At 41.7% G+C, this 20,151-nt stretch overlaps 1 protein-coding gene across 1 annotated transcript in view; it reads right to left on the bottom strand.

The window, feature by feature from the left end:
- The window catches only part of LOC137324450 (ALK tyrosine kinase receptor-like), a 693,114-nt gene that overhangs the window by 87,280 nt on the left and 585,683 nt on the right, over positions 1-20,151 (bottom strand). Inside the window, exons 12-13 of the mRNA XM_067988728.1 lie at positions 11,927-12,089; positions 2,904-3,054 (exon numbers count right to left, since the gene is read on the bottom strand). Coding sequence (XP_067844829.1) covers positions 2,904-3,054; positions 11,927-12,089 — 314 coding nt within the window. The remainder of the gene's footprint in view (positions 1-2,903; positions 3,055-11,926; positions 12,090-20,151) is intronic.

The raw sequence follows: 20,151 nt of genomic DNA, 5'->3' as shown, positions 1-20,151 counted from the left end.
CTATGATTCTAAGAGGTGGCCAATTCGCTATTATCCATTTTACACTGTTGCACAAAGTCAAAATCTACCCCACTGTGTCCCTTGACTCACCGAGAGCAACACCATGGAAGATCCTCCAGCTTTTACAAAGGAGAGGAATATGTAGGTAAGCAGCTATTTGATGCTTTATGTAATGTATATGTAACATTGGTAGGCAGACAAATAGCTATGGTAACTGGAAGAGATTAAGCTGCATCAAGGCAAAATAACTAAATGCTCAAGTGACAACTGCAGTGAAACGCTTGAAAAAGACAGAAGTAGTGTAGATGGTTCAGCCAATGTCTTTTCTTCTAACCTTTATACATGGTTCATTGATCTTTAATAGATGTATATTTTTAGCTGGCAGAGTGAATAGCAAAGTTAACAGTATTTATCTTTGATGAATGAGGATGGGGGAAGCCACTTGAATGCTGTAATCACAATTAATCAACCAACAGTGAAAAACTGTCCAGCTAAATGTCAGTGGGCGGATGAACACAAAAATTAGAAATATTCTACAATGATTCATAAACCTTACTTTACATAATATCGGGTCCCAGAAAGTGAAAACATAGCATGGAATGTAAATGAATGAACATAATGCAACCATATGGCATATATGGTTATGCTACGGTCCTATAAGAAAGGACTATACAAGTTCCTGACTGAGCAGGACATGGTAGTATATGGCGTGTGTGGGTTACTTAAGGTAGCCTAGTCATGGGTGATCATAGCATCCTGTAACTTGCTTGATTGTATGATGGAATTGGGAAGAATTTTCTAAGACTTTATCCTGAATCTGGCCACAGATTTTTTCTTGTTTTTTTTGCCTCCACTGGGAGTTACCATTACCTGTTAGTGGGTGGTGGTGGTGGGGGAGGGGAGGGTGTGTGGGGCAGGTGTCCAAAATTGCACCAACGACTGCACTGACAGGCCTACTGGTCTTTTCCTGCCTTTCTTTTTTTATGTTTATAACATTGGGCTGGATTTTCAGGTCAAAAGTAAAACAGGACATGCATCATCAGGAAAATGGTTATGGGTTTGAGCCCGATACAAGAGGTTTGAGCTTATAAGCGAGACTGGTTGCATTATCAGCGCATTATTACGACAGTGTTCCGTTGTTGGAGACACAGACTTTAAGATGTCTGCCTGTTCCAGTGGTTCAGGTGGATGTTACATTCCATGGCACAATTTGAAGAAGAGCAGGGCGTTCTCCCAATATCCCGGCTAACATTCTTCCCTCAATCAACCAACAAAATAAAATTAGTTGATCATCCATCTCACTGCTGCTTGTAAGATGTTACTGGTACAGAATAGCTTATGTTTTGCCTATGTAACAATAATCACAGAATTTCAAAGTAATTTGTTATGTATAAACCTCTTTGATCCATTTCAACACAATAAGGCACAACATAAATGTAAGTATTATAACTGTAATCAGCAAAAAAATTTGGAACAGAACAAATAAAATAGTAAATAAACATTTTGAACCGTGGAGCTGATCTGCCTCTTCAGACATCTTCAGTACCTCATCCCTCATGAAGCTACGTTCAGCCATCTGCATGTTTACATAGGTGATTCAATCTGTACCCTATGTTGCTAAGTAGGAAAGCGACTGGGTGGAACTGCAGTGTGCGGACATTGACAATTCCAGATTTTATCAGGTTTAATTTTGGAATTCATCCTTTGGGGGTAATTGTCAAGTCCAATTCAGTTTAATCTAAAAAACTGGAAGGCTTAAACCCTAAAATTTGCAGGGGTAGCATACCAGCCCGAGTACCGAGATATGCCTGCCTGGGACCTTCAACTTCCCCAAAGTTTGTGGGGACAGGGAGAGGTCCCTCATTTAAATGGCAATGCCACTAGGGGCACATCTAGGGTGCTCACCCATCAAAGATCCCAAAAAATTTGGTCAATATTTGGTGCCCCCCATCAAGTTGTCCCCAGCAGACCCCCTTGTACCAGCTGCTGATCCTGCCCCCCACTTACGACATTCTGCCTCATACAAGGCCAAGCGGGAATTGCTATGCAAGGCTGGGACCTGGCGTATCCAGGTCATGGCCTAAATTGCAGCCCCTCTGACAGACTCCTACTAAAGTTATGGCAGAAGTATGACGGATGGGCTGCAGATTTTCAGGGCCAATAGGTCTTGACTGCTAGCACTATGAAAATGTCATACTCCCAAGGAAGGCAACTAGTCAAAGATGAATATAGTAGGATGGTTTTAACAGATACTGTGGAGATTTACTTGATTTACTTTGGGCAGGGGCAGGAAGAAAATGTGTCGAAACCTTCTTTCGAGACTAAATGGGTTTGATGCAGTGGACAAAACTGTACATAGTCTGTGGGATGAATAGGATTGATGGAGTGAATGGTCTTTTCTTGTCCAATGCTTTTTTAATGTTCTTATGTATACACCGACTCTTATTTTGTAATTATACAACATGTTGGATTTATTTGATTAGATTGAGAAAGAGATGATCTATCTTTCTCAATACTATGCAATACATACTAACAGGACTTTTAATGAAATATATACTCCAATCATAGGATTTGTTCCATAGGTATCAAACTACTTCGACACATTCATGTAAATGGAACAAATGGGTTAATTCAATCATGAGAAACATCAGGATAATAAGAGTTGAGGAATAAGTTACCAGGGAATGCATTGAATTGTACAATATAAAAGGATTGAAGAGGTAATTAGATGCATTTCTGGAGAGAAGGGATTGAGGGGTATACCGAGAAGGCTGGTTGGTGGGGTTGAGATCAATCAGATAAAAGCAGGTTTCCTGCACCTAGGACTTTTTCTGTTCCTAATAATGTTTTTATGTTCTTATGAGTGAAAGAGGATATGTAAAATTAAATAAATAGCTACTTACATTAGGACAGGCATCTTCTCCCTGCTGCCCAACCAGTATGTACAGAATCTCATCTTTTTCCAGCTGGAAAGTAGCTTGTACTAACACACCATGAAACCTCCTAAAGTTGCCCTTTCCACCTAAGCCTCCAGCAGCTCCGTAAGCTGATATCCTGCAGGTAGATGGAAAAATTGTTTATTTCATCCATACATTCACAAGAAACATCCTTTCTATTCCCAATAGTTTCATTATAAGAATTAACAGCGGCAATATATTTGGGTGGCTTTCATAAAATATTAGTCTCCTCCATCTGTTATCCCTCTCTTCCTAAATCTGTACACCTCTACACCTCTCCACTTTTAAAAACCTCCTCAAAACCCATCTCTTTGACCTAGGTCACCCCTCCTAATTTCTTCCTCCCAGGCTTGACAAGCATTTTTATTACGTCTATTTGTGAAGCACCTTGAGATTTATTTTAATGTTAAGGGTGCTTTATAAATGCAAGTTGTTGTTTCCCCGATCCCGATTTCCATTCATAGGTTTAAACCTCTCAACAACCTCCTGTGGTTGCAAGGGAAGGGTAAGTGAATGATTAGCTTATCCACGACCATAGCTTTCCCTCATTCTTTGTTATCACAATGCATCATTCCCTATTAGGTGGGAATGCAGTTGATCTGTTCCCAGGCCTTGGCCAGCATGGCACCTGAGCTAATTTAATGGAGATGTGCAACAGTGACTTCAGTGGACTTACTGGGGAAGAGCCTCCTCTGTACATTGCTCTGAGATCAGGAATTTATTATGTGAATGACTGCAGGAGAGTATGTATGCATCCTGCATGTCCTCAGCACTGTCTTGTAATGTATTATACCAACACTGGTGACTTTTTAGATGAAAATCTTGTTCTATGCTTAGCAGAGGCTGCTGGAGAGACTACGGGCTAGAAATTCGGCCATGTAGTGCCCATTTTTTAGGCGCTACAAGGCCACCTGAGGTCCCAAAATGGAGTCCGGAATGCATGCGCATGCTTCTAGCATGACTTGCGCCGGACGCCTTCTTGGTAAAGGGGTTCGTGCAGGCACAGGTAATAAACGCCGGCAGCATGTAAAGTAGGGAGAATATGCATTAGATCAGTGTGCAATGCTGATTTAAAGGGATAGATATCATTTTGGCACTCAATGCTCCAGACAATGCACCGTCCTAACCACGACCAGCTGAACATGTCTTAAGACAGCCTGGAGGACCCCACACCGGCGCTATTTAAAGGGACCATGCAGGATTTACAGGTTAGTTGCTGGATTATTGCTTCTGGCTGTTGATGCATTTGTACCTGTCTTTGGAGGTCTCCTATACTTGAATACTAGGACTAGGGGACATAGCCTAAAAATTAGAGCCAGGACTTGCAGGACTGAAGTTAGGAAAAGCTTCTGCACGCAAAGGGTGGTAGAAGTTTGGAACGCTCTTCTGCAAACGGCACTTGATGTTAGCTCAATTGTTAATTTTAAATCTGAAATTGATAGATTTCTGTTAACCAAGGGTATTAAGGGATGTGGGGCTAAGGCAGGTAAATGGAGTTAGGTCACAGATCAACCATGATCTAATTGAATGGCAGAACAGGCTCAAGGGGCTTAATGTCACTGCCACTTGCTGCCTCCTGTTATGCAGCAGCTTCTCTTGCAAGAAAACGAGAAGTGTGTCGGACTGTCCTGCAATGTGTGTGTGCCCCATGAGTTGTGGGTGGGCGGCTTGCAACAGTGGTAATGTATGAGGGTGAGAGGAAGCATCTGATTGGAAGAGTTGATACTGATTGAAAGAGTTTGTTGTTATGTGGGTGATGGGGGTGTCGTGTGTGGAGCAGTGGATGCGGCCAGTGGTGCAGTTGGTAGGAGATGCCACTTGACAGTTGACCTCACTCACCTTGACCACTCGTGTCAAAGCATTGAACTTCTTCCTGCACTGCATCCATGTTCGTGGTGCTGCGCACCTGGCATTGACTTTGTCCCCTACTGCCTCCCACTGCCTCTTGAGCATATGTCTGGAAGGCCTCTAGTGCATCTCTGTTGCAGGCCTGGTACAAACTTAGATCGGCAGATTGGTGAGGTCTGGTGTGCTGATTGGAGGATGTGGGATTTAGTAGTACGCAACCTTTATTCAATGTTTTAACATAACTCGTCAGTTTATAAACATAGAGACGGGGGACCTGCATCTGTGTTTTACATGTGTGATGTCTGATCTCCATTCAGACTCAGTGCAGACCGAATCTTATATTTTGCACATAGGAGGTGCAGCCTGCCTTTAAGAGGTGCGAGCAACTCACGCAATATCTGGGCCCCTTTGCTGGTGAGGAGTGCGAAGCTGGTGAGAATGTTGCAGCTAGGCCTGACTGCTGCGCTACAATCAGGTAAATGACCAGGCAGCGCGAATCTCACATGCTGCCTGCATCGGAACCACTGGGCGCGGGCTAATCGCGCACTGCGATGCCTGCGCCTGGATTCGGGGGTTAACCAATTTAACCCCCTAGAGTTTTTTTAAAGCCATTTTAAAATTAGACTCATGTGATACATAAAATCTAAGAAAGAAATTGGGGAAGTGAATAAGCTGAGCATAGCAGTTCACATTTGCCTAAATAACAACAATCACTGTACTTCAAAGTAATTAATTGTATGTGACGCACATTAGGACAATTCTGAGCGATGTGATCAGTGCAAATTTCTTTTAAAAACTGTTCCTTTACATCTAGAGTCTTGGGCTGGGGCCAACAAAGGTGTGCTTGCCTTTTCGATACCTGTCAACTGCTACAACTTAATTAGGTTATTAAGTCAAAGAGGCCCGGAAACAAGAAAGCTAGAGAATAGGAGTCTAGTGAAGGGCATTTGAATTAAAATCCCAGTCTTGTGATATAACTAAACAGTCCCATATGGGGGATTATCAATTGGCCATGAGAGACCGCTGATTAAACAGAGAGAATGGGGAGAGGGGGGAGAAATTTAACCCACGTCTGTTTCAGGCGCAAAATGGGCAGTGTGATCCAAATGCACATGGGCCAGGGAAAGAATAGGATGAATGTCATCTCCAGCCTGAAGATGTCGGCCTAAGGCCCGATTGAAACTGGGAATCGGGCCTCATCTCCATAAAAATGGTGAGCTGCGGATTCCTTTTAGACATTCCAATGCAACTCGTTGGTTGCGGCCTTAGGAATCTCAGCAGGCCTCTGACAATGAGCAGGCCCACAGGTAGGTTCTGGGAGTGGGGGGGGGCGAGGTGAATGGGAGGGAGGTGTGCCCAGGCTGCAGTATTTTTTTATAATTTCATTTTGCATTGGGGTCCTACAACTGCCGTTAGGTCCCCGATTTACATATGTAAGGAGTTTAACACTTGTTTCAGGCTGGCGTCCTGCATATTTGGCAGTCGCTGGCTTCCAATTTAGCAGCCGGCACATTTCCGGGATAGATCGGGTACAGGAGATTGCGACCCAAAATTTGTCCCTCTTATGTTGATTTTTCACCCAAAAAATGAGTGCAACGATGTTCAATTTCTCCCAGGGTTGTCTATGTCCACACTGCTTAAAATATGCCACTGGTAGGCCAGGGAAGGAATAGATGAATGCCATATCTGGAGATACCTCTAATTTGAATTTTCCTGTCCTCCTAGCAGAAATTATTGCAGAAGGTAACCTTAAAAGGAAAGAGGTGACAGAGAAAAAAATGGAGAGGGAAAGAGTTCTCAATCTAATTCCTTGCAGGTGTCATTGAAAAGCACAAAAACTATGCTAAACCTTAATTTAATGTCAAATCTACTTTTTTATGGATAAGATGTCGAAATTCATTTTGTTATGACAATGTAAACAATTGGGGACCAGCAGGAAATGTAGTATTAATACCATGTAGTTGACCTATGCCATACATAATTGCCTAGGGAACATTACTAGTTAACATCACTCATGGCAAAATGGGAAAATGTTGCATGTTACAACACTACCATGTATTACTTTGATAAATTGGGGGAAAAGCCTGCTTTTTGTTTTATTACACCTACAGAAACCTCGTTTTCATTCCCAGGTGCCTACATCTCAAAGGAGCAGCAACAACACATAAGGTGACTGATAAATCAAATTGGACTAATAGATGATGAAAGTCTTGCTCTGGCTTTCATAGGCTGCAGAGATCAACCTTTTTTTTATATATAAAACATTGGACTACAAGCAGCTGCTGACATGCCATGAAACCTTTGCCCATCATGGTTTTTAATTCTGAACTTTGAGTGATTTTTACCATCCTTGGAAATCTATTTTCACCCTGTAGTGCCAGGATATTCTTATTTAGCAATAATAGGTAGTGGAAATAAATGAGAGGTGCCATTGGGCTATCATAGCCAAGCATGGACAGCAGGAGAACTGCACTGAAACTGCGAACGCATTATCCAATTTTCTGCTTTTTCAGAACAATCAAAATCATGAAGCAAGCCCTGATACTCCCGTGACAGGTAGCTAAATCGGTCAGTTAGTATCAGTTTGCACTATCAACGTAACTGTGTTAACTACAAAAAGAACTGATTGGAGTATTGTAAGCACATTGCCATGTTGCATATGTTTTATATAGAGATTGACTGACCCCATATCAGCTTTGGTATGTATATCAACAAGATTAGTGTTGGCACGAAAATATAGATTCTGCAGTGTTTTTCAGGTCTCATGCATTTTCTAGGTTACAAAGACAATAATTATTCCTTGGGTTACAGAAGTGTGGTGTAGTTTGCGATGATAAAGAGTGGCAACAATTTACCACAGCTTGAAAAAACAAAGCAAAATCCAGAGAACGGAAAGTCCTTTTGGTTCATCAAGCCTGCTCCATCAGAGACCAAGTGTGCTTATTTGACAATGGACCAACCCTCTGCAACCACCACCACCACTTACTGTTACCCTAATTTAAAGAAAATTAAGTTCCTTGCCTGACCTCCCCTGAAAAAAAATCAAGCACTGCTATTAATAGCTCTCTAACTCTCAATACGCTTTCTCAACAAATATTGATCTGGTTCCTTTTTAAAAAGTGTTAATGACCCTGAATCAACTACCTTCCCTGGGAGCCTGTTTCACATATCTACTATCATGTGAGATTTTTTTTCTAAGCTCAAACATTGCTTTATAGGATCATAGGAATATAGGAACAGGAGTAGGCCATTTAGCCCCTTGAACCTGTTCCGCCATTCAATGAGATAGATCATGGCTGATCTGTGACCTAACTCCATATACCCGCCTTAGCCTCATATCCCCTTGGTTAACAAAGATCTATCAATCTCAGATTTAAAATTAACAATTGAGCTAGCATCAACTGCTGTTTGCGGAAGACAGTTTAAGTATTTCCTGACTTCACTCCTGAAAGTCCTGCCTCTACTTTTTAGGCTATGTCCCCTAGTCCTAGACTTCCCAATCAGCGGAAATAGTTTCTCTCTATCTACTCTCAGTTCCCCTCAAATTACCCCTCAATCTTCTGAATTCCAGTGAATACAACCCTAGTTTGTGTAATCTCTCCTCGTAATTTAACCCTTGGAGGTATCATTCTAGTAAATCTATGCTGCACTCCCTCCAAGGTCAATATATCCTTCTAAGATGCGGTACTGAACACAGTACTCCAGGCGCGGTCTAACTTGGGCTTTGTATTGCTGTAGCATAACTTTTACCCCCTTGTATTCTAGTCCTCTAGATATACAGGCCAGCATTCCATTAGCCTTTTTGATTATTTTCTGTACTTGTCCATGACATTTTAATGATCTATGTACATGAACCCCTAAGTCTCTTTGGACCGCCACTGTTTCGAGCTTTTCACCATTTAGAAAGTACTCTAATCTATCCTTTTTAGGTCCAAAGTGGATGACCTCACACTTGCCTGCACTGAAATCCATTTGCCACAATTTTGCCCATTCACTTAATCTATTAATATTTCTTTGTAATTTTATACTTTCATCTATACTGCTTACAATGCTGCCTATCTTTCTGTCATCGGCAAACTTGGAGATGTGGCTCTCTATCCCTTCATCTAAGTCATTAATTAAGACAGTGAATAGTTGAGGTCCCAACATAGATCCCTGTGGGACACCACTAGTCACATCCTGCCAATTTAAGTACCTGCCCATTATCACTACTCTCTGCCTCCTACCGCTCAGCCAATTTCCTAACCAGGTCAATAATTTGCCCTCAGTTCCATGAGCTTCAACTTTAGCTAACAGTCTCTTATGAGGGACTTTATCGAATGCTGTCTGGAAGTCCATCTAAACAACATCCATAGACATTCCCCTGTCCACTACTTTAGTTACCTCTTCAAAAAATTCAATCAAGTTCATCAGGAAGGAGCTACCCTTTACAAATCCACGCTGGCTCTCTCTGATCAGCTGAAAATTTTCAAGATGTTCGGTCTCTCTATCCTTAATTATAGACTCTAGTAATTTCCTAACAGATGTTAGTCTAATGCTTGCACTTGGTTCAAACATGGGCAAAAGAGCTAAATTCCAGAGGTGAGGTGAGAGTGACTGCCCTTGACATCAAGACAGCATTTGACCGAATGTGGCACCGAGGAGCCCTAGTAAAATTGAAGTCAATGGGAATTAGGGGAAAAAGTCTCCAGTGGCTGGAGTCATACCTAGCACAAAGGTAGATAGTAGTGGTTGTTGGAGGCCAATCATCTCAGCCCCAGGACATTCTGCAGGAGGTCCTCAGGGCAGTGTCCTAGGCCCAACCATCTTCAGCTGCTTCATCAATGACCTTCCCTCCATTATAAGGTCAGAAATGGGGATGTTTGCTGATGATTGCACAGTGTTCAGTTCCATTCACAACCCCTAAGATAACGAAGCAGTCCGTGCATGCATGCAGCAAGACCTGGACAACATCCAGGCTTGGGCTGATAAGTGGTAAGTAACATTCGCACCAGACAAGTGCCAGGCAATGATCATCTCCAACAAGAGAGAGTCTAACCACCTCCCCTTGACATTCAATGGTATTACCATTGCCAAATCCCCCACCATCAACATCCTGGGGGTCACCATTAACCAGAAACTTAACTGGACCAGCCACATAAATACTGTGGCTACAAGAGCAGGTCAGAGGCTGGGTATTCTGCGGCGAGTGACTCACCTCCTGACTCCCCAAAGCCTTTCCACCATCTACAGGGCTCAAGTCAGGAATGTGATGGAATACTCTCCACTTGCCTGGATGAGTGCAGTTCCAACAACACTCAAGAAGCTCGACACCATCCAGGACAAAGCAGCCCACTTGATTGGCACCCCATCCACTACCCTAAACATTCACTCCCTTCACCACCGGCACACCGTGGCTGCAGTGTCTACCATCTACAGGATGCACTGCAGCAACTCGCCACGGCTTCTTCGACAGCACCTCCCAAACTTGCGACCTGTACCACCTAGAAGGACAAGGGCAGCAGGTACATGGGAACAACACAATCGAGTTGCTCCCTGGCTGGGGACACAGGAATTCCAAGCATTGGAAGTCTCCACTCCTAGCCCTGCCTTTTCCTATATCACTGGCCTCCCTGGCAAGTGGAGACTCTACCCCTTACAAGGCCCCAGAGAATCTCCAGTGACCTGGTGTATCTGTGTTCTGGCCTTAACCGTGATCCTTCCATCAGATTTTGGGGAACACCTAAGGGTCCGGGCCTCGGTCATGGCCTGGATCCCCCAAAGAGGATTCAGAGTTTTGGTCAATTTATTGCCCCCCCTACCTTACAAAGTGGCACTTTGTTCCACTTTCTTGGGGGTGGGGGGCAAGTAACTTGAGGCAAGCATGTGCCCCACATGATCCATTAGTGGCGTGGACACCCACCAGTGGAATCTAAAGCAGGAAGATTGACAGGGTCAGTGCTGGAGGCCCCAGAAGGCGGCACCCTAGCACTTACACCGGGATGTGGCTGCTGTGCATTTTCCGCATTCCGATGTGGAGCTAGCACCAGCATAGACACACTGGGCTAGATGGCCCTGTTTTGTGCTAAAATTTACATGATTTTGTCATCGTTGATCTATATTATATCAATAGACCTTGATCTGATGTAATCTAATGCCTCCAGATGCATCCCTGTACCCAATTTGCCTTATTGCTAACTGCTTCAGATGCTTTCAGGGTATTATCAAAGATCATTCCAAAAAAACTTTTCCTTTCCAGCCTTTGCCTGTGGAGATTCTTTCAGGTTATGGACTTGTAGATGACAGGCTTTTCCAGGTACAAGAACAGACTCACAAGGATCTCCTCCAAACTGCTCACCATACGCACCAAGCAGGATTCCTCCAACTGCTTCTTTAAATTTTGACCTATAGCTCATATAAGTGACATTTATGCACCAATATGTAATGCCTAGCAGTCCACTGGATGCTTTCTGTGAACAGTGGGTACTGCATGATATTTTTGTTTTGATTTCCCCTGATTTCATCATTTTGACTTAATTTAGCTATTTTTTTAGTACATTTCTGTTAGTTTTTCTTTTGTTAAAACTGGTTAGGGTGGGCCATCCGTCCTGTAATTTTAGTGTGTAACCCCTATAAGAGGAGGGACTTGATGTGTCCCAGTGGAATTGAGGTTTGCTGAATCACACAGTCCTAAAATTGAACTCTTCATGTTATGGAACACCAACTTCTTGTCTTCACATGATATAAAGCCTATATTCAGGGCTGTTTCTGAGCTGCAAGCTGTTAGTCAATTTTGCTTATTTTTTCCCCCATGTACGCTGACCACTGGTCAGGGAGTGAGAGGGTGTGAGGAAGGAGGAAATAACTTACCGTTATAATTGATTCATTATAAAAAAAATAATAAATCCTGGGACGTAATAAAATGAACCCTCTCCCAAGAAAACCCTTCAAAGCACCGATTAAGGCAATAACAGCCCTAACAGCACTGTGGGAGCACTTTCACCACAAGGACTGCAGCGGTTCAAGAAGAAGGCTCACCACCACCATCCCAAGGGCAATTAGGGATGGGCAATAAATGCTGGCCTCGCCAGCGATGCCCACATCTCGAGAATGAATATAAAAAAAAGGAAGTCCACACTTACTTGTATGTATCAGTTGACGGTACTCTCCACCTCTGAATGCCTTGCCAAGATCCTTTAGCTACAACCATCACAGAAGTACTGGTGTTCCTATAAGCATTGTAGCACTGAGTTTGGGTTGGCCCTTTGGGTCCACTGGCACCACATGTCCTAATAAACCATGGACCTGAAAAATGGGGGAAAAAAGTGAAAAGAATTAAGGCAACTGAGATTACATTTTGTAGTTTATGTATTCAACTCTAGGGGGATGATGACATTTCCGCCTTTGGTAATTTTAGTGGAAAAACAGATGTGATTAAAAAGTGGTATTTAACCTCTGCAAATCTGCTGACCGCCAAACCAAATTTACTTGCAGTGATGTCAAGAGGAAATGATGGAGCAATTATTTGCATTAATTAACTTCAAAACTCATTTCCATTTTTCACTAAAAATCTGTGAAAACAGGAATTTCGGCCCTAGGTTTTCAAAATCAATGCAGATGACTGTGATGCTGCCACATAATTTATGATTGTGTAGAGAACTGCATCAAATATTCAGCGCTTCTGTGATACCACATAGGAACGTAGTGATAAATCACAGTAGGCGAATATTCCATTAAAGGCAAGGGTGATTATTCCCTCCACAGAATAAAACAACATCCCCAGTTGGATTTTGTTTTTGTGCTGTCCTTCAATTTAATACAGACAAGAAGTAAAGAAGACAATTTTTCAAATAATCCTACTGTAAATAGTTTGAGCACTCTTGGGAGTTACTCAATCAGATATAGCCACAGGGTCTAAATACTTGATTAAAGACAGAACAATCGCTCATCAAAGAGAGTTTAGAATCTCTGCTGATCTATTTATTAATTACAAGGGGAGTGAGCACTGAGTGCGTTGTCTGTCAACGGGGTATCAGGGGAGCCAGCCAGCCTGGTAAGGTAGCAGTAAAGCCATCTGCTTCATTTGACTGCAGCTTCAGAGGTTGCGGATTTGTGCCTAGCATTTGTGACTTCTGATACACCTCTGTGCTGCTTTACACTGTCTCTGGTCTCCGATTTGGCAAAATACGATTGGTTAAATGAGAAGTTGTTTATTTCCCCCAAGCAATACACATGTTGGAGTATGGGGTGCATAAATTGTGTAGAAATTCAGTCAGCAAGAAAACCCACAGCCGAGAAATGATAAACCTTTTATACTGCTATGGGAAAGTTAATGTTACAATGCCCTGCAATGAGTCTCCAATATTTGCACATGCACAATGTAAAATGTAGCACTGTGAAATCAGCATATACTTAATTATATTGGTTTATTGATCCTTGAACCCAGCCAGCACGGGAAGAAAAATAGCTAGGCATTTCTGCAAATAAACTAAGTAAATGAAAGGGGCGATCGACACGTACAGATTATACAGTGCACAAATAATTCTGGAGACAAACTGTGGCATCTCAGCAACAGCTCAATGGAAATGAAGTGGGAGGTAAATGGATGGCAATAGAGGGAAGGAGAAAAATGAAGGGATGAGGGGCAGAACTTGGAAGCAGTGCTTTGGGGGAGAAGAAAAGTAGTAATCTGGCTGGTCTTTTAAAAATTCAAATGTCAATTTGTTTTTCCTTTTAAAGGAAAATCTATTAAATGTGAAGCATAAAAGTGCTTACCATTAACCGGAATACATAAGTTTTAGTGGAAAAATTATTTTTTTTTCTGGGAGAGCATCCCTCTGGACTCCCTAGAAATGCACCAATAAATCTGTATCTTACAACTTTTGGATTTCCTCTTCAGACATGCATGAACTTGTGTTTTTATTCCTCTATACAAGTGAAGGAATGCAAATGTATATACCGATTGCTTAAGGTACAGAGCCTACGTAACTGCTTGTTTTCATATATCGGAGCTTTTCTTGAGTTGTCAGTTTTATGGGACTGTATCAGCTTTTTGAAACTGTTGGTCAGATTCTGCTAGTTTTCTAGGTTGTCCTGTATGAATCTCCAACATATGCCTATCGTACATTGGCTAACTGGGTATCAGTGCTTCATCCTTTCAATGTTTGAACCTGATGCACTTATTTTAAGATTGGGATTTATAAGACAGTAGTGTAAACCTACACCACTGCCAAAGTTCAGAGTGGGCTAAACTGTCATGGAAATCAAACTGTACAAGCATTTTTACAGCACTCCGAACCATACATGCCAACCTACAAACCACAAACTCTGACGATGAACAGCTTCCAAAAAGCTGACAAATAACATATAACTGAAAAAGACCCCTGAATAAAGGCTTATGACCAAGGCCACTGCTTCTAGGTGACTGAATAAGTTAAATTCCTCTTTGTGAAATTGGATTTCAGGATTTTTATTATTTATTAAGGCCTCATGTATGACATATGAAAAGAAATAGTTTTTAAAGGGAGTGAGATGGGACATGAGCTTGTCATGGCTTAAACTGCAGCTGTAACCAATATTCCATCATTTGTATTATAGAGAAAAAAAATCAGAAGTACACAGAAGTGCAATTTTTGCATTAGTGGATTTAGAAACTTTGAAGGGGGAAATGAGCTCTGATGGCACAAAGTTTATTTCTGGGTGTGGGTGGGAGTCTAGGGCCATATTCTTCCCAAGAAATTTTGATCTTTGACACTCTTTTGGCGCAATTTACAACATTTTCAAATGCTTTGACATACCCCTTGTTTACTTTGCATTAATATGCATAACTTTACTCCCAATAGAATGATACCTAACCACCTTCTACAAAAACAAGCCTGCAGATGAAATAAAATACCATGACACACAAAATCAAGCTTAAAATGGCAAGCAAGGTCTTCGGGTTCTGCAAAGGTGTGACCAGCCACATTTGAAGTGGGTGACTCACATCTCTGGAGAAGCCACCTTGCAGTCTTTATTCCCCCTTGATCAGTCTGGAGATTTTCAATTCTCTTAAGATATGTGTATCACAGCACTCCTTGCAAAATTAACACTAACTTGTGTAATTTTTTTTCTTGGTTGTTGCATACCACCTAAACATCAAGGGAACAGTGACCCTTTCTATTCCTGAGCGCACACTGCCTTGCAGCATTCCCAGTTATGTTTCTGAACATTATGCAGCCCAATCTTATTTGCTTCCTTAGCGCATACTTCAGGTTCACGAGTGGTAATGCGTGTAATCTATGGTGCCTTGTACTCAGGGAATGCTAGGTGACTGGTGAAATTCAGTCTGTAGGTTAAGCTAATGCCACGTCACTGCTAAACTGAAGGTATAACACCACATGGTGGAAGGGGACAACCTCATTGATGCAGTGGTGAACTGCAAAATGGCCAATCATAGCAATATCTCCTGTCGGTGCCTGGAAGCCAGTCATGTAGAAGTTGAGTGCAGTGGAACTTGCACTTCCACTGAAAGTGCTGCTTAGATGTTGTTCCATATCTGCATTTAGCACCAGAAGCTGGCACAGATCCGAGGCACGGCCTCCTTACACACCATTTAGTTGTTTAGGAGGTCTAGGTAGGTGACAACATCAGTGGTATTCACAGTGCATTGTAGTGAGTTTCATAAGTTCACCTCCTCGGTTGTCATCTCCTGTTGTTGCCACTCTAAACTATCTGCCATTAACAGGTTTTATTGGATACTGATGATGCAAAGACTCCTCCTTTAACCTATATCTCTTGCACTGCTCAACATTGCAGCTCTGCTGGCTCTTGTGGTGCTTTAACACCAGCTTGAAATGAGACAAATTAACACAATATGGGAACAAAGTAAACCCTAGGTAAATTGCAGGCTCTCCTTCAACTACTATTTAACAAGCAATTAGCAAGCATAATAAAAGCATGAATGACAGGTCTGTGTATAAGTGTAATTACAAAGTGGCTGTTAATCAAGTAAAATATATTGATAAGTTTACTGGAGTTTTTAATGAAGTTTATTTCTTTCCAATTTTCTATCCTTACCTAGTGTTGTTGAAATTTGTAGAAAAGTGTGGGCTAAGGAAGCTAATGGGATTGTGCTGCAATGTGTGTTCAGAATCAAAACTGGGAATGCTGCAAGGCAATGTGTGCTCAGGAAGACAACTCTGAATAACGTTGGAGAGGGTATGCTAAAGAAAGTAGTTGGGAACAGTAGGGGTTATGTGGTCAGGAATGTAACGAGTAAAGATGCTGGAGAAGGAGGGGTCAGGAAAGTTATTGGGAATGGTTTTGGAGAGCATGTAACTCAGGCAGATAAGGGAGATTTGGTTCTGAAGAATGAATACTCAGGAGTTATGAGTTACAAATTGATTCTGAAGAGGAGGTATTCAGAAGCTAATTGGGATTGGCTCTGAAGAGGGAGTGCTCTGCAAGCTAACTGGGAAATGTGCTGTTTAACATTTAGCTCAGGTGTCTAATTGGGTATGGTGATACAGCATGCAATGAAACCACATTACAAACTACTAAATGACAGCAGCCAGTGCAAATATTTGGCTTTCTTCCTCAATTCAACGGAAAGAAGATTGTTGCCTCTTAATTGTTAATTTTAAATCTGAGATTGATAGATTTTTGTTAACCAAAGGTATTAAGGGATATGGGGCTAAGGCGAGTTAGGTCACAGATCAGCCATGATCTCACTGAATGGCGGAACAGGCTCGAGGGGCTAAATGGCCTACTCCTGTACCTATGTTCCTATCTCCCAAATCAATATAGTATTTAAACTAATATCACAGGATAGGGCTCTATAATGGCTTTAACCTCACACATTCATTTGTAAAAGACATTGCAACATGCAAAAAGAAAAAAACAATTATTTTGTACAGTCACCAGCAGGTGATGAGCCTCCCAACCATGGCTGGGTGCAGAAACATGACATTCTGTCACTGAGCCTTGATTCCCAGAAGTCACTGCTTAACTCAAGAGCAGAATTGAATTCATCCTTAGCTCTTAGCTTTATTCAAGCTTGGATTTCAAAAGATGCAGAGTAGTAGATGAAACAAACCCACAAAAAAGAATCCTATTTTCATATATTAAGAAATATCAATGAGTGGCTTTTCAATCCCAGTCTGACAGCACAGGTTGCAGCGCGTCTGCATTGTAATCAGTCATTTACTGATTTGAACATTATGATTGCAATCAGTCATTCAAGCCTGCCTGTTACTGTTGAGAGTTAGCTTTATCATTTCTGAGTCGGGCTGCTAGATGGAGTCCCATGCTTCACTCTTAGCATTTTCACTACGGTGTCAGCTGTGGCTCAGTGGTAGCACTCTCGCCTCTGAGTCAGAAGGTTCACGCCCCCTCTGGGGACTTGAGCTCAAAATCCAGGCTGACACTTCAGTGTAGTACTACGGTGCCATCTTTTGAATGAGACGTTAAACTAAGGCCCCGCCTATCCTCTCAGGTAGATGTAAAAGATCCCATAGCACTATTTCGAAGAAAAACAGGGGAGTTCTGGCCGATATTTATGTTTCAACCAACATCACTAAAACAGATTACTTAGTCATCATCACATTGCTGTTTGTGGGACCTTGCTGTGTGTAAATTGTCTGCCACTTTTTATACATTACAACAGAGACTACACTTCAAAAGTGCTTTATTGACTGTGAAGTGCTTTGGCATGTCCTGAGGTCGTGAAAGGTGCTGTATAAATGCAAGTTCGTTCTTTCTTTAATTTGTGCATTGTTCAACTTTCTTACCCTTCAGTAGAAATACTTGTGCCTTCCCACCTGCTTTCCATCTATCCATCCTGATTATCATGACAACCGTTAACTATGATTATTATTGTACGGAAAGGACAGACACTCTTGGTTATAGATTACACATTCATTATCATTACATCAGGATATTATGCAGCAATATGACATTTTTTATATAATTCATATTCTACAGGGTAGATGAAACTGTTTTTTCAGCACATCTTGGTCATTGAAACAACTGCAATGCGTCAGATAATGATTGAACGGTGCTTCAGTGAAACCCATTTGAGATCATTTCTGATAAGATTAAATCTCAATTTAAAAAAAAACAATTTTTAAATGTCCCAATCCATTATTTTTAATAGAGTTTCACTCTTGAGAAGATCAAAATCATGTTAATATTATCTTTTATTTAATGAAATGAAGTTGAACCTATTAGGAATTTACTATCCCTGGTCGATTAATGATGGAATTTATATATTTTTAATACGTAGTCTGTGTAATGGGCCTACCAAAACATTTATTTGATATTCTAGCTTGGTGCATTACCAATAGGTACTAGTGATTTTTTTTAAAGCACAAACCACACATTTGCCTCCTATATTACGAACAGCAAAATAAATCACAAAGTTCAAATACCGTCCGTTTCTCTGTGCCTTGGAAGGATAACACACAGCTTCCTGTAACTTCCAATCTTAACTGCGCCAATGCAGGGAAGAGCTCCGTGGAGGCCAGGCATTTCCCCAAAGGGAAGGAATAGAAATCAGAGGCTATTCTCTGCATCTTTTAGTGGCTGGCAAAAGACCTGCATTAGCAGAAGCCTACATCAGATCTTTCCTTGGGCAGGGTATGTGCCCGACCTGGGGGGAAAACTACAAAGGTACAAAAATTAAAGTTTCCCCAGTGCTTCAGCTGTCAACTGCACTATCCAGCATGGAGCTGAGCCATACAGAGTAGAAAGGTTCTACTCCTGGCATGTGTTTCGAAAGTTGTTCTCAACCCAACAGCAATAGAAATGCTGCAATTAGCCTCAGTATCCCAGGGCTAAGGAGGAGGAAACAAAAAAAAATCAGCCAGCCAGGCTGTTTCTGATCACTATCCAATGATACATATGGGTATCAGGCGAAGACAGAGTGGGTGTAGATATGACACCCTACATAGTCAGATAGCCTGGCAATATACACTCAATATACCATGATCCTACATCAAGAACAACAGGTGAGGTACTGAAGGGTAGTCAGTGGCCGTAGAACTGAACTCCAGCATGAGTCAGCATCTTCAGCAGAGAAGTAACAAAAACTGGATTTATTTTTAAATCTATAATAAAGTGAAGCTTTTGTACTAATACTTTCAGATAAAGACCTTAGGGAAAAGACAGAAATCAATGTGGTTTGGGGGGTGGGGGGTGATGGCAGATACATGTCTTTAAGTAGGGGGACTTCTCAAGTGATATGAATTACACCAGCAATTTACTACATTGGAAGAAAATTCCAGTAAAGTTAAAATTTCCAGTCCACTCCCCAGTTTGGTGAGTTTTCTCCAGCCTGTTCATGTTCCCTTATGCCATGGCATATTCCCTACCAAAAGGATAAAAAAGAGAATTTACTGAAACCCCTGGAAATGTTGCTGTTGTAACCAAGTATTAGGGTATAGGTGCAGGTTGACTTGCCTTCTAATAGTCCATCTTCCGCTTGTGATCTCACTATAGGGAGGATCGTGAAAAGGAACCGACATCTGCCCATATAGATATAGAAAGGGTTAAGGTGCACAGTAAAAGTTATTCTACACCGTTGCCATAATGCACTTTAACCCTAACCTCAGGACAGCATCCTACTGCGGCAGTGGCGCCATTTCCATTTCTCACACTATCCTCCTCTCTGAGTGAAACTGTCATTTTAATGATAAATTGTGGCCACAGGCGAAGATGGATTGGGTGTAGATATGACGCCTTACATAGTCAGATAGCCTGGCAATATACACTCTCCATGATCCTACATCAAGAACAACAGGTGAGGATGTGCTGTGGGTCTGTGCTGATTATTAACCGTTAAGAGACTGCCCAAAATAATTGAATTTAGGACTCTTAAATCCACATCCAACATGTGCATGAATAAATTTTCCAGCAAAGCATTGTGATCAGGACCAGGAATCTTGGCCATTTTTTGTCTTCCTATGTAGAAGGGGCACTGAGATAAACTAATTCAGCAGTGATCCAGAATAAAACCTGGGATCTTCTGGTCTGTATGAGCTCATTACCCCATTGGTCAGTACGCTTATCCCATTGGAGAATTATCACTGTGACTTTAAAAGAAGTTAATCAATCAGCAGGATATAAATATGCAGAACCAACTTTTATACCAGTGTGACAAATAACCCTTTCACTGGCACAAACTCCATACACTGAAGATAGAATGGGAAGTGCAGGCCCTCTCATTAAATACTTATCATAATCACTGTATGCAACAAAGCAAATAAATGACCCGATTTCCATATTTGCTTTAGAAAAAAGTCATAAGAATCGTTAGTAATAGGAGAAACTTTCGCTTTTCAGAGATCAACTCCACTTACCTGCCTTCTTACCATATACCTCAATCCAT

The sequence above is a fragment of the Heptranchias perlo genome, chromosome 8 (genome assembly GCF_035084215.1).
Source record: "Heptranchias perlo isolate sHepPer1 chromosome 8, sHepPer1.hap1, whole genome shotgun sequence".
Lineage (NCBI taxonomy): Eukaryota > Metazoa > Chordata > Chondrichthyes > Hexanchiformes > Hexanchidae > Heptranchias > Heptranchias perlo.
This window is presented reverse-complemented; position numbering and strand designations above follow the sequence as displayed.